This window comes from Stylophora pistillata, chromosome 5 (genome assembly GCF_964205215.1).
Source record: "Stylophora pistillata chromosome 5, jaStyPist1.2, whole genome shotgun sequence".
Taxonomy (NCBI): Eukaryota; Metazoa; Cnidaria; class Anthozoa; order Scleractinia; family Pocilloporidae; genus Stylophora; species Stylophora pistillata.
The window spans coordinates 9,023,899-9,040,018 of record NC_142523.1 but is presented as its reverse complement, the minus strand read 5'-3'; the positions used below and the strand labels follow the sequence as shown (position 1 = coordinate 9,040,018).

Genomic DNA, 16,120 nt, shown 5'->3' with positions numbered 1-16,120 from the left:
ACTTGAAGCATACACTTAGTGATCAGTCTGGATTCTAGTCTCCCTCGCAGCCGTTTTTTTTTCGGATGTCAAGCAACGCTCCCCCAAAAGAACGGCTGCTGACAACCGAACTACATTCCTTTCTCCGAATTGGCCAATCACAGCTCGGGTTCCATTTTCAGGAACCTTTTCGCGCCAGACTCACCTTTTGAGACTCGTCCAATCAGATATCGTTTTCTATCGCGATCCTCATGTGGAACACACAAGACAAATGGCGGTGCTTGAAGGAGCTTTTCGCAAAGCGTCGTCAAAGTTCAAAATTTTCGAGCTTAATGCTCACCAGAAGCTTGCAATTAGAAAAGTTTTACTCGAGAAAGAAGATGTTTTTGTTAAGTTGCTTACAGGATCCGGGAAATCGTTAATATATCAAGCACTCCCGCTCGTGTTTGACCATGTTACCGATGAAAGTGGTCATATTATCGTTATTGTTGTTGCGTTGTACCAACGTGCGGAAACACTCGATAATTCGGCCGATTTCCTGTACCGGTGATAAGAAGCCACGAACATAACTAATCGGGTTCACTCCAGCTAGCAGCGGACTGGCAAATGAAGAAGTACAAGTAGTATAGGAGACGTTGGCCGACCTAAATTGCAGTGTTCTCAGAGCCTTCGCCCGGTTTGTTGACGGCAAGCACGCGCTTTTTTCCTCCTGATCTCCATCTGTAGGTCGAAGCAAGCGTTTAGCCCTTGGCCTCGATTGAAATGCGTCTTGTATTTCATTTTGATTATTGATATAATTTACTGTTTCTTATATATTCTGACTTTTATAATCTGTAGTAACTTCTTGAAGTAGTGCGAATAAAGAGTTTCAGTTCAGCTTTTAGCTTCTTCTACTTTCTCAGTTGCTCGCTGGAACTTTAACAACCGCTCAAACAATCTAGCGTTCGTGTCGTTGGCGTAGCAGTTGACGTCTCTGTTAAGGAGGCTCGAAAGGGTTTTCAACAATTAACAGCAAGCGCCAATCAATAAAAGATATCAGGACTGTCAAACTTATCATCAGGATAATAACTCGACATATGCATAACACTATGTTAGGGCAATCTTTTAAGGGGTTCGTCAGGCATTATCTGTCGCCATGGCAACAGTACAGTAGTGCTAAAAGACCCTCTAAAACTCAGTTTTTGAAAGATATCTCAAAAAGCAAGTCGGTGACCTGGTTTTTTTTTTTTAAAGTTCTTAAACGTCATCAAATTCTCTACCTGTATACGTGATATAAATTAAAAACTACCCTATAGAACTTGAATTATTTAGGAAAACGCTGTTTTAAAATGTAAAAAAATTTCCACGAGATAAATTTTTTTTAAATTTTCTTCAGGAATGCGTAATGATGTAAATAATCTGTATACAAAAAATCAGGGTAGGTCACCGCACTAATTTTCGAGATATTAGTTCATCAACTTAGCAAGGTTTATTTCAGGTTTTTGCAATTCTAGCTTACACTTTTATATCCGGTCACGCGTTTTTAACTATACCGCTGACTCACGGGCTCATCTTCGCGAGGACGAGTTCGTGTCCGCGCGATTAATCGATGGATGCCCTCAGAGCGGAAAAAATTGTTCATCCTGAAGATGGATTCACATTGTTTTGTAATTTTACACCTTCCTGAAAAAATAAGTAATCATTTGAGACTCAGACTGCTTACTGTTACGAGAGTTGGAAATGAACTCCGGAGAGAATTCTCTAGCGGAATTCGATATATGATGACAAGTTGATTTTGCAGATGACGCCAATGCCAGTACTCCATTGAGGCCGGTAATGTTGAGTTTCTCGTACACAGATTGTAGTGTAACATGAGACAAACCAGCATCTGCCAGCTTCTGGACCATGTCTGACGAAAGATGAAACTTTCCATCGAACGTCTGGATGGTATCTTGTCGTTGTTCCGAGAAGATGGCTTGATCGAAGGCCTCATTCAGCGATTCACATGCATTTACCATGATTGACCGATATAATTATTGTTCATGTGCAATTTGAAGTGGAGGAGTTAAAATAATTTGTAGTGAAAAGAACTTGCTTTAACGTCTTCCAGGTTGTCATGAGCGTCAAACTCAGTGGAAATTAGGGTTTCGTATACGTCAGTAATTTGTTAGTCGTCGCAGATTTCGCGAATTTCTATAATTTTCGAGGTACTAGAGGTATGAACAAGACTTGCTTCATTTTTCTTTTTTTTTCTCTTTGCCACTGCCATAACCGTGAACTTTCATTATTCCATTTTAAATTGGAAAACAAAACAAATTTTGCAATCCTTTTGAACAAATGCGAGTTTTCCTTTTCGTAGTTGTAATTTACAGTGTATCGAGGGAAATATCAACAATCTTTCTCACAAGTTTAAGATGAATATTTTATTTTAATTTTACCGTCTGTTGTTGAATTAGAATTAATTTAAATTCTCATATACATTTTTAAGATCCGTTGTTTACTGAAAATTATGTTTATTTTTATAGCAACATTTACACTTCTCCATTTCTGTTCATAAAACTGTCAATGTTTATAATCCTGGATCCAACAATGACTTCATTTTCCTTTTCATCTTCCAGAGAGTTGTTTAGGAAAGTTCTCGGTCATTTCATTTTATTAGGAGTCAAATACAATGCGAAACAAATCGTAGCACTCAGAGGTATCCACTTAAATTTCTCGCGGAACAAAGTAAGACCTGCCGAATGCACTCGACACGACTTTATTGATGGGGTGTCGACTTCACCATCCTCCCTTAGCTTGTTAAATAAAATTTTTTTGACAACTTTCGGCAGGAACCCTGCCATCCGAACATTTTCCTACCCGCTTTCAAGAAGTAAACTTTCCATTTTTGTTTCTCAAATAACCACTTCCGCTGGAAACAATAGAGCTAGAGGTACCGGCAGTTTTGAAACGCTCATGGCGGCCATGTTTGTTTACAACTCGCCCGCGGATCTGATCGCGCGCGCCATCGCTTATTTCTCCCGCGAGTAATAAGCTTGCGTGTACCTTGGAATCCATTCTCCCCGCGGTCAAAAAAACCCTTTCGAGCCTCCTTAAGTGTAGATTCTATAATTTCAGCGAGATTATGAGAAGTTTTCCCAAAAATATATACTCTGTCTTTACCAGGGCATAACGATGAACATGTGAAACATTTTGAGCTCTCATTGACAAATTTCTTCAGTATTTCTCCCGACATGATAGCTAGATCATCTGCCACATCCACATTTTCGCGTGAAACCGTTCGTCATTCAGCTTTTCTGGTAAAAACTATGTGATTGGTCTGTTTAATAGACCGCGAACAAACCGCAAGGACAATGAGAAAGGAATGTAGTTCGGATGTCAGCAGCCGTTCTTTTTGGGGAGCGTTGCGTGACATCCAAAAAAACGGCTGCGAGGGAGACTATCTGGATTCCGAAGCATCTAAATTTCATTACCAGCTCAAAACGTAGTATGCTGATCGGCGTGGCTCGCGTGTTTCGATCCGGCGAGGAATGTGAGTGCGAGTGAGGTCCGCGTAAAGGCAAAACATCACTTTCATTTCCATTCCTCATTCCCCATTTCCCATTCTCGTTCCTGATTTTACCGGCGAGAATTTTTATCCGAGCCTGTCCGATCTTGCCCGATTGATCTCCGACATTCCTGTCGTAGCTGTCTGTTTATCAAAATCGCCCTTTGCAGTTCTCCAAGAACACTGCAAGAATCTTGAACTGTTATTAGAGGCTTTTGCATGCTGAAGTCAGAGTAGAAAAATGCTATGTTTGCAGAAAGTCGAAGGGAAATCCTATGATTCATCTCTGCAACCGAAAAAAATTTTGCTAAAACCGACTGTCACTCGTCTCGGACGCGCAGTAGTGAACACTCAGATGTTGTTATGGACAGTGCCATGTGTCCTTTATTGATTAGTCGTGTTCACGCTGAAATTAATTTCAAAGATGAAAGGTTCAGGATTACCTTATTATAGGAATATAACGAAGCATGTTAATAACGCGAAGAAAATTTACGCGTCATAAAATTAACGCGAATTTTCCAAAAGTTATGTTTACATACATTTAATTAACGCGAATTTCCGTGCGGTATGTTGCATAATTAAGACGTGAATTTAATATTTTTCGCACTCATTCCGTTAGAAAACAACAACGGCCAACAACAAAATTTGCTCTCTATTTCCGGTAAAAAACATAAGAAATGAAATGAGATGACGAAAATGTGATAGACATTTTGCGCAAGAAAGTTGAAGAAGTGAGTTATCCCCTCAGAGAAGAGTCGATCGCTACACTGATGAATCTAAGGACATTTTGAACTTAATATTAAAGGATGATGCGTCAACCGACTCTGACGGTGACGTAGAGGAATTGTGGCTTTGCTTATAATAAAGGTGTCTTTAAATAACGATGCTTTTAATTAACGTCATTTTAATTAACAATGAGGTAATTTAACATACATAAAATTAACACAGTGTTTTGGTGACTATCATGATCATTAATATATTTTTCAGGTTTTGGAAGGTGATCAAAAGGTTGATCCACAGGAAGAAGTTAAAATGGACAAAGGTACATTGAACTCCAAGAGGTGAATTAAACACAACTTCATGATGTATGATGCAACTCTCCTCAGAAGGCATTCTGTATAATGAAGGAATATGTGGAAAAAAGCCCTTAGTGTCATTTATGGTAAAAAAAGGTAGATTAAGTCTGTACTGGAGCCAAGTGGCCCACCCAGTGGGAGATTATCCTGGTTTCCTTAGCATGACGCAACTAGGAGTATCACTACTCCCCCCTGGATGGGATGCTAGTCCAGTGCAAAGTTATCCCCCAGCATTTCATCACACTTCCCTGTTAACTCTTCAGTACTCAGTCATTCTCCTCTCAGTTCTGATAGAAAGCTATATTCTTCATTAAAATTGATACCTCAGTGTTTCTCAAATTGAACACAGGGAGAAATGGCTATGGCATTTTATTACATGACTCGGGCAGTCAGAGGGCCAATAAATAAAATCAGCCAATCAAAATGCTCTATTGCCGGTCAATATTCTCTCAGTATTGGACCGGGCACTGTCCTGAATGGTCCCGAATGATACTGCACTTGTGTCCCTCTGAACTTCAGTTGTATAATAAATCTCTTATTAACCAAGCTTGCTTGGGACCGTACTGGAAGAATATCGGCCCTCTGTCTTTTTTGTACGGACCTCACTGCGCTCGGTCGGTACTGTCAAGACCTTGGGCCAATATTCTCCCAGTATGGCCCTCGCGCTTGATTATAAAATATATATATTAGTAGTTGTTTAAGCCAGGGCTCATGTTAAATTCTCCCCTCAGTTCTGATAGAATGCTATATTCTCCATCCAAATTGCCAAGTATTCCTCTAAAATAACACACAGGGAGAATTGTTTATGGCATTAACAGGGCTCATGTTAAATTTCCCTTTTAACTGGTAGATGACAGCAGATCAAAGAAGTGCCTCAAAGCTTTAAATGAGGAGTTACTTTGCTGTATCTGTCGTGAACTCATGGTATTGGCACACACTTTGCCTTGCTCACACACGTTCTGTTTTGGTTGTATCAGGGACTGGCTTTGGTAAGACATGTTAAAGAACATTTTTGGTTTCAGTTCAAAATTCATCTCAACCCTTTATCCCCAAGAGAGACTAACATCTATTTTCTCCATACAATATCATCCCTGTATCACACATAAATGTCAGGAGAATTAGGAAAATGATCACAAACAAAAGATATAAGCTCTTCAATGTTGAACAAATTCTCCTTATCAGCACCTTAGGTAATGTATTGAGAACAGTATCTATGGAGAATATGCACTGATGTTAGGGTTAAGGTAAATCCATTTACAGTAGTCATGTCAAATTATTTTAAAATACATTATTTTATCACTCACTGCATGGTAAGAGTAGAAATTTTTTATTCACAAGTATAAAAATAATCATAGGCTAAACAGAGTCATTCATAAAAACTTAATTGTTTACTTGTTTTCCGTGAGGAAAAGAACCAAGGCACAGTTTTTGTGTTCTCTTCAGTTGCAAAGGCATGATGTGTGAACTGCCCAGTTCAGTGCTTTAATTGAGGTGCTAACCAATCACATTTTAGAATTTTGTTTAGGGACCATAAAGTGTTGAAGTTATTTTTCCTGTTTCTTGTTAGTCATTCAAAAGACTGTCCAAACTGTAGAGCAAAGGCTCAACTCAAGTCTGCTGTACCAGTGAAGGTGAGGTAACAGTTAAAGAGCTGTAGATTAGACCCCTAAGGTTATTTTTGATGGAACACCAACTTCTCTCTCTTTTTATTTTTTTGTCAGGTAATACATGACAATTTGGAAGGAGAACCTTGTAGTCTATCATAAGTCAGTCAGGCCTTTTTTTCTCTCAACAGTTTTGCTTGCCGAACCAGTGAAAGTCTAAAACACATCCCCATTTAAAAATTTACTTCACCATTTTAAAATGTACTTGACATTTTAGGAATCTTAGTTCCTGAATGAACCAATCATATCTCAAATACATTTTTAATGAGATCTTTGGGAAATAAGTTACTGTATCAACCAATCAGATTTGGGTTTGTAATATGAACCTTACTCTTCAGGAACTAAGTTCCTCAAATAACCAATGACATGAAAGAATATACGCCATGTCATTGCTAAATTAAGATTTGTCTGTTTTATTTAAGTCAACACCAGATAAAACAGATAACAATAGATGGGACATTCTGCTAAAGTGCAGTAATGACTTGTTTCACATCAAACTGGATGCTATCTTTAGTAAAATATATATTCTTCTTTGAGGCTTTACTATTTTTATTTAGCCCCCGACATGTACAAGCTTTTTGTAAAGCTTTGTAACAGTTGTAATTTTACAGTAAAAATTAGTTCCATTCATTGTCTTTCACGTACCATAGAAATGTTTTGAATACACTGTGGTTAACACAGCGATGGAAACGCGCCTGATTGCATAAAATTCTACAGAAATCGTTGACAGAAAATGCCACCAACTGTTTTGCCGCGCTTTTTATCTGCGCCGAAAGCCGAGTATTAAGAAAGCGATCAAATGAACATTATCTTTTGTAATGACTGTCAAGTCATCTTCGGTTAACGTGCAAATGATCGTGACCCCGTGATAAAATTTCTCAACCTCATTATGTAAACGACACGTTCTCACAAAGCGAGAAGATTTTACGAGCTTTCATGTCACGAATGTGATAATGGCACTACAATAGCCACGATACCGTAACGCTTACTAGAAAGTAAGCAAGGACTTGACCTGTGGCCGCACGAGAAACGTTATCACCTTACTTTTCCGCCCTATTTTGGGATAGACAACGATTGCGTTACATGATTTTTGCAAAGGATGTAAGCCGAATTGAAGCAAATCATGTTACCGAAACACAGCTAATTACTACTATATTTACGAGGTGAATTAATCATCAAAAATTAGAATAATTCGTTTAACATCTTCCGTAATCAAATGCTAGCAGTTAAGTAAACTTGAACCTTTGCTACACAATTTGTAAATAATTATTCTGTTACATGTTATGATAATCCAATGAAATTAACTTACCGGGCTTGAACGTCGTTCGGATCGCGAAATTGCCATTCTCCATTCAGTTTCCATGCCAAGCGATTCAAAGTTTCTAATTTTTAGAGGAAATTGCATTTTTTAAAATCCAGGTTTCGCCTCCATCTCGGATAGGATGTCCACTCATTTCGCGCCATAAGGTAATTTTTGGCGGGGAATAGATCGAGACCTGGTGTTTGTCGCTGTGTTTTCTGAAATGCATTCCCGACAGATTTAGCCGTGTTTTGAGACAGTTAGAATACATTCAGCATTCAAGAAAGCCACAAAATGAAATTGATTTTGACATACAAGAATGAGGCTTGTTCACTAGAGTCCGATCTTGCGAAAGTTATCAATCGAACGCAGTTAATTTCACGGGAAGTCATGTTGTGACCTCAGCAGCATTGTTTCCCAATCTCAAGTCAAATAACCGCTTGCTGATTGGCCAAAACAGTAACTAATTTCATGACCGCGCGAGTCACCAACTACCACGTAGAATACTTATAAGCCAGACACAATCAAGATTATTTAACATATTATAACAGGAGTCTATTAAGCAGCAGCTTTTGTTACACAACACGATGTTTGTGTTAAATCATGCCCGCACTGCCTTCTTTCAAGTAATTTTTTAAACTTCCGTTCTTTTGTCGATCAAATCAGTCGGCACTTCTTCCCGTTTATGGAACCGGCTTCATCTTGATGAGATTTTCCGAGTTGTCGAAGGGGTCATAGTCCTCTTTAACCTGTACTCAATGAAATAATTCGCATTTAGCTTGTACTTGAGACTGTCACCTCCTTCTAGGTGTCAAAATAATACAACACTCAGTTGTTCTTTTTAGCAATGTTTTTCACATCTGTATACAGTCGTCGATACGATGCGCATTACGCTCAGCAAAATGTCCACATTTGCGAGATATCTTAACGACTGTCTAAAAAAATCCTCTCTACTCTTAATTTTATTATAATCCACCTTTGCTTCCGAGTTGCTGATCGTCCTCAGGCCTCAAACAGCTCGAAGCTTACAGCGTTTGAGTTGGTGAATTATTAACCACTAATATATGATTTTCATATATTTATTCTATCTCATTTAACCACTACATTATGTCAGATTACATTCGTTTATCCCCTTTCGAATATGTGGTCGTTAAATAGTTCGTATTCAGTTGCTCGAAATGCTACCTTTTTTTAACTTGTGTCTTGACTTACGTCCAAGGATTCAGTCTAATTCTTTATTTCATCAGTAGGTAATGTTGCTTCTGAGTTGGCGATCGTCTTAAAATAGTTCGAAGCGTGCAGGCTTCGAGTTAGTAAATCATTACATCATCACTAATGTCACACTACATTCAGTTGTCCTTTTTCGAATCTGGTGTTGTGAAAATTCATCGAAATTTCACCTCCTTTAAGATTTCGTAACAAAACGTATAAACACATATGGTGCACGATCCTCGCAGTCGATAGCGCTATTTAAGCAATAGCGAAAATCAGACCTGAAAAAAATCAGGCCTGTACGAGATTGGAACCACTGACCTCTGCGATACTAGTGCAGCGCTCTGCCTTTTATAGATCGTTTGCGGCACGTGTTAAACGCAACTGACTGCACTCTGACTGGCTCTTTAACTTGTAATGTTGATCGCTAGAAGTCTGGCTTACAAGGAAATTGTCTGTTGTTTCTTAAATTTTCTACATTACAATGCACCACAATTAGGTGTTGCTTGACTTAATCTGTATAAGTATGCTGTAAACTGAAGTCTTGATATCTTTGTTTGAACTCTCAATTCCGATTTGATCTTCGCTGATCTACGAGTAACGAGCCTAACGCTTTATAGAATTACGAATTTATGATTATTGAACTTTATGTGTTACCAATATTCAGTTCTGCTGTACGTGGCTGAGCAAGTGCATTCTGAACAAATCTCACTTTCTCATCTTCAGGGCTAAAGTTCTTGACATAAATCGCCAACGCAAGATCATAACAATATGCAGCTCTCGAATAACGAATATTCAGCTCTCGCTCGTGACAGTCTGGCCTGCTCTAGGTCACCCAGCTGCCTGTGGACAGTGCTCAGGTTATTGCGAGACGTTGCGACATGAACATGCTCAGGTCCGAGCTTTTTCAGCCGAACATCCAGGGCTCACTTATGAAAGTCTTTTGCCTGCTTTAGGTCACCCAGCTGCCTGTGGACAAGGCTCAAGTTATTGTAAGACGTTGCGACATCAACATGCTCAGGTCCGAGCTTTTTCAGCCGAACATCCAGGGCTCGCTCGTGAAAGTCTTTTGCCTGCTTTAGGTCACCCAGCCCCTCGTGGACAAGGCCCAGGTTATTATAAGACTTTGCGACATCAACATGCTCAGCTCCGAGCTTTTTCAGCCGAACATCCAGGGCTCACTCGAGACAGTCTTTTGCCTGCTTTAGGTCACCCAGCTGCTTGTGGACAAGGCCCAGGTTATTATAAGACTTTGCGACATCAACATGCTCAGGTCCGAGCTTTTTCAGCCGAACATCCAGGGCTCGCTCGTGAAAGTCTTTTGCCTGATTCAGTTCACCCAGCTGCCTGTGGACAAGGCCCAAGTTATTGTAAGACGTTGCGACATCAACATGCTCAGGTCCGAGCTTTTTCAGCCGAACATCCAGGGCTCGCTCGTGACAGTCTTTTGCCTGCTTTAGGTCACCCAGCTGCTTGTGGACAAGGCCCAGGTTATTATAAGACTTTGCGACATCAACATGCTCAGGTCCGAGCTTTTTCAGCCGAACATCCAGGGCTCGCTCGTGACAGTCTTTTGCCTGCTTTAGGTCACCCAGCTGCTTGTGGACAAGGCCCAGGTTATTATAAGACTTTGCGACATCAACATGCTCAGGTCCGAGCTTTTTCAGCCAAACATCCAGGGCTCGCTCGTGAAAGTCTTTTGCCTGATTCAGTTCACCCAGCTGCCTGTGGACAAGGCCCAAGTTATTGTAAGACGTTGCGACATCAACATGCTCAGGTCCGAGCTTTTTCAGCCGAACATCCAGGGCTCGCTCGTGACAGTCTTTTGCCTGCTTTAGGTCACCCAGCTGCTTGTGGACAAGGCCCAGGTTATTATAAGACTTTGCGACATCAACATGCTCAGGTCCGAGCTTTTTCAGCCAAACATCCAGGGCTCGCTCGTGAAAGTCTTTTGCCTGATTCAGTTCACCCAGCTGCGTGTGGAAAATGCCCAGGTTATTGTAAGACATTGCGACATCAACATGCTCAGGTCCGAGCTTTTTCAGCCGAACATCCAGGGCTCGCTCGTGACAGTCTTTTGCCTGCTTTAGGTCACCCAGCTGCTCGTGGACAAGGCCCAGGTCATTATAAGACGTTGCGACATCAACATGCTCAGGTCCGAGCTTTTTTAGCCGAACATCCAGGGCTCGCTCGTGACAGTCTTTTGCCTGCTTTAGGTCACCCAGCTGCTCGTGGACAAGGCCCAGGTTACCATAACAGTCTGCGACATGAACATGCTCAGGTCCGAGCTTTTTCAGCCGGACATCCAGCGCTTGCTCGTGATAATCTTTTGCCTGCCTCAGGTCACCCATGCGGCTGTGGACCATACCCAGCTGACTATAAGTATGTATAATTCGTAATTCATTACTTGGGTTTCTCAACTTGTCAATTGCTAAGACTGCTGTAAAGTAGCTTCTCGCCGCTGGATAGTAGGAGTGGTTGCCGCACATAGCTCCGAGAGTTGTAAAAACTTTAGAATAGTCCTGGGACGTCAGGTTATCAATTTGAGCCATTTGAGATATTCTTTCTTCTAAAGAAAAATCTTCAAAGTCTTTAATCACTTTTACCAAATGAGGAACAATTTTTGTGCCAACGACTAAAGAATCTTGATCCTTGAATTTGGAGAAGGATGAAGCAGCTCTTAGTACGCATTTAATTTGCTTATCCTTTGCAGATTTCTTTGTTACTGAATTAACAACGTAATGGACGACTCCATGCACTCGAATGTAAACACCGCTCTCCTCTTCGTCAAACGACAACAATGGGCATCGACTTATCTTTACACCAATCGCATCTTTATCTTTCAATTCATTTTCCATTTCCATGATGTAGTCGACCACAATATCTCTTAGTATTGGGCGTGGTGCACAAAGAGAGAGAAAAATGAACAAGTGATCTAGAACTCTGTCGGATTTCTTTACCTTTTCCAAGGCCAGTGTTGTCGCTGTGGTCATTGTTTTTGGGTAACTTGGGTTTGTTTCGGCAAGAATGTCTTCAATTGTACCTCGCTGGCCTTTTTCAAGTTTCTTCAGAAAGTCAGTCCAGCCGAATTTTGAAGCTATTTTACTTTCTCGAACTTGTTTTACATATATGGCGGCGCTGGCCAAGGCCAGTGGCTGGTAGTCCAAAGTTCGTGCAATTTCTTTTTCTACCTCGTTATCAGTGACACCAGAAAGGAGCCTTAACAAGGAGCTGGCATCATCAGGTAGCATTCCTTTGCTTACTGAGATGTGCTGAGTGAAGGAGCATTTTAGAGGAATAGACTTGGTGTCTTGTGTTGTTATCAGCGACTGGCCCCTCGCCCACTGTTGGTTTTCTGGACCTGGCAAATACGTATGTACATGAGACAAACTAGTGACATTATCAACTACCAGCAACCACGATGTGTAAAGCTCAATTTTTGCGCTTATTAGCGTCTTGAGACTCGCAATTTTTTCGTCTGTACTCAGATCTTTGGAATTACGAGTGTCTGTAACTGAGTAATCTGGACATTTACAGTGTCGAGCGAAGGAGACATACGATTCCAAAAGTGTTTCTGAACTTTCAGCGTTAAGCGTCATGACAAATGAAATCGCAGAGGGAGTTTCTTTGCTCTCGTCGAAAAATCGCTTGGCTGCTAAACGGGCCAGCTGAGATTTTCCACTTCCAGGGTTTCCGGATAAGTACAAGGTGCTTAAGCTGTCTTTTTTGGCATCTTTGAGTTCTGTAAGATGATGTGTGATTTTATCAACCTCTGATCTGCGAGGGAAGACGTCATGTGTAGGTCCAGGAGGGAGAATACAAAATGGTAAGACTTTGGTTTGCAACTGTTCTTCAAGTGTCTGTCGTTGATTCTCTTTTTCTTCGAGTTGTGTTTCTTTTTCAACGAGTTCTTCGTATTTTTCTTGAAGTTTTGTTTCCTTCTCTATGACGTCTTGTTGAAGTTTGTCAACTTTCTTTAGAACATTTCTCAACTCTTCCGTTGGGAAACTTGTCTGAGTTTGGATTTCATAGATTTTTAAAGTCGCAAGCCCGAGTGCGTGAAATGCAGTATTGACCTTTAAAATCGCATTTTGAAAATCTCTGTTGGAGAGTTGGCCTCGTGGCATGTGCGCAAATTCTTCATTGCGAAATATCCTGAGGTCATCCACATTTGATTTTACAGTTGGACGGAGACCTCGGATGCAATCGGAATGAAGAATGGCATAAAACAGCATGGTACAATCCCATTCCGCTCTGTCACCATTGGTCATAGTTGTCAAGAGACGGGCGTTTCTACTTCTGTTTTGTGGGGACTCACCGTTCCAAAAGTCCATTCCATTTTTCGGTTCATCTTTCCATTCTCCCAGGGTTCCCTTGTAGTGATTGTCCCATTCTTGTTTGAAGATTGTTCGAAGGCCTTCAGTTAGCACATCGGTGACAATGTAACAGATCCTGTAGTAATTCAGCTGCTCCTCAGTATATTCCATCGGAGCGGCCATATTCAACCAGACCTTATACAAAGGCAGTGTCTCCATTAGTCAAGTCATTCATTTGTAAAACTTAATTAATCTTCTTTGCAATTGAGTACTTAGAAATTTTCAACTTTGTCTAACATTTACTACGATTAATAGTTGAGTTAGATGCGGGAAAGGTTTGGGGACGTGGGTTTGACCGTAAAGTTACCACGTCAGAATTTTATTCGTTTGATAACTAGTCAAGAGTTGAGCGTCGATAACGGCCAAACTTAGAAGGCCGCCAAAGAAAGAAATCAAGCGACACCTCGTCTCCGGAAATGGAGCTGGTTTCCCATGAAAACAACATGATTTTAACCTCAAAAGTTTGTCACCAAACTTTTATCGCTTCTCACTCAACTGAAAATTGTAGTATGTATTTGTTAACTGATAAGTTTGTGTTCACTATGGAATTAGGAAAAAAGGAATAAGAAATATATACTTTATTGACGGGTTCAGTTTCATGACGTTTTTCCACGATCTTTAAAAGGGCAAGTCTTGAAATGGAATCCTTAAGGGAAAAAAGACAAGAAGACGCCCAAAAAACGCCTCACAGCAAGATGTTCTGGCTGAGAGGAAACACTGGGACCACATCTGGTGGCATGGACCACCCTTGTAGGCTAACTCAGGATTGTACGAGTTGGAGCAGGGAGATTGTCAATGGCCTATGCTCGAGGAGGAGCCTGGACACAAACTATTTGTTTAAAGAGTATCTGATCAACTGCGCAGCTACCCCTACTTTAACCCAACAACAGTCGACTGATGAGAAGTTAAGGTTAATGTTGGGTTAGGGGAGGGGTAGGTGCGCAGTTGTTCAGGTACTCACATTGATCCAAACCAACGCGAGATTTAGAGATGAATTAGACTAAATTGAAGATATCGGCGACATACTATGACTTTGAGAAACATATAACTGTGTATGAATAGTTACAAAATTTAGTGTTTTAGTGGTCCTGGGGACCATTCTCACTCATCGTCTAAGGGAGGGGAGGGTGGATAATCTTGGAGGATTGCGTGGTTTTTAGGGAGGAACAATCTTCTTCGATGGAGTATAAAGCGAAAACTGTAGAAAATTTATTGCCAATTCATCGCTAATAAAAGTGAGGATCATTGCCAGGCTTAGAGAAACTGTACGCCCACCCTTTCTAACAACAGTCAACTCTGAACAAGTAAGAGTGACTGTAAGGTTCATTGGGGGGAGAGGGGTAACCTCGAAGTTGCTCACATTGATCCAAACAGATGCGAGAGTTAAGGCCCGTTTAAACGGTTTTAACATTTCACTAACATTCGTTCTAGAAATGTTGAACGGATGTTGAGCAAATGTTGAACGCAAAAACAAATTTGTGCCGAGGCCTTTCAGAGGCCCTTAAAAGTTCTTCAAGTGGTTTTATAAAGGAAAAGTTGAGTCGAGGTTGAATTAAAGTTTGAACTGATTTAAACTTGATTCAACACGCTTTTAACAATGTTTTAACACTTTTTACGTTTTCAACAATGTTGGACAACCTGTTCAAATGCACCGAACATTTGGTTCAACAAGGTGTTAAGTGCATGTCGAAGCAGATTTTGAAACTCTGCATTTAAAGGGCCTTTACTGATGAATTAGACCAAAATTGGAACTATCGGTCACATACTTATACTTTAAGAAACACCTAATTGTGAATTTATAGTCACAAAATTTAGTTTTTGAGGGGGGTCCGACAGAGTATAACGGGATGGCTATATAAAACTGACTTCCAGTTACTCGCTGATGAGGGGAGTGGGGATCATAAGAATATTGTAAAGCTTTATGGGGGGATAAGGTAAATTGTATTGTGATACAATACGGTCATTTTCACATTCCCACACAGATCAACGATTTCCTCGGCCCATCACGGAAAGAAGAAAGGTTTGAAAACACACAACTTAAGGAAAATTAAGGAAGCTTTTCTGGCTCTGCATTTTATAAAACAAAGATCGAGGCCGCGCGAGACAACATGCCGCTTGAACGACCTGGTACTGGCTCGGCCGATCCCAGCATTCATTTGGACGCAGTATTAGCCAAGTCGAGTAATTAGTGGCAACGCATTACCATTAATTAATTTAATGGAATCGACATTCTTCAAATGACGTCAGTTGAATACGATTTACATTTCCTAGAATGTTCAAATTAAAATTAAAAAAAAAATTGCGAACAAAACTTTTAAAATATTTTAAGGCAAGAAAAAGCTTTTAAGAGCAATTTAAGTAGTCACATATAACACTGTGGTTCATCGATCTTTTCTTCCTTTCCGCGCATCAGTGATCATACCGAGGCCGTTCTCATCAATATCTTATCTGCAAAATTGTCTTACAAAAACAACAAATAACAGCCGGCACTAGTCTGCAGAAATCGTTTCTGAATTTTATTTATCATATCCAGTAACTATCGAGTACTAATTTGAAATTTCTTCTTTAAAGTAGCCCTTGTGAGATGTTGTTTGTAATTTGTTTACTTGACCCAGCAGAGCATGTAACTTGCATCCGTAATGATGAATAAAGTAACTGAATGTATATATACATCTAACCACTATTCCAGTTACCAATCTACAGTAGAATCCTCGTAGTTCGGGAGACTTAAAAGGATTCGGGTTAGCGAAGGTTCGAGGCGTCGGGACTGGAGTTGAATTGCAATTGTTCTATCATAATTAATAACGAATCATGTATACACTTCTTGCACGATCGAGAGTCGTTTCGCACATTTAGTTTGTTCCGTATAAGAACGTTTACTTTAGAAGGTTTAGCTAAATGTGTCACGTTTTCATAAATATTACCACGTTCTTATCGATCACAAGTAAAGATTGGGACGTGTCAATCAGCTCTGTTCAAACACCTAC

General features: G+C 40.3%; 1 protein-coding gene and 1 pseudogene across 2 annotated transcripts in view; both read right to left on the bottom strand.

The window, feature by feature from the left end:
• LOC148730123 (uncharacterized) overlaps positions 1–16,120 on the bottom strand; it is a 56,820-nt pseudogene that overhangs the window by 31,937 nt on the left and 8,763 nt on the right. The gene's annotated exons all lie outside the window — the stretch shown is intronic.
• LOC148730124 (uncharacterized) lies at positions 8,490–13,256 on the bottom strand. The gene has a single exon (XM_088761374.1). It carries the CDS (start codon positions 13,254–13,256, stop codon positions 9,936–9,938), a length of 3,321 nt encoding a protein of 1,106 aa, XP_088617500.1. The 3' UTR covers positions 8,490–9,935.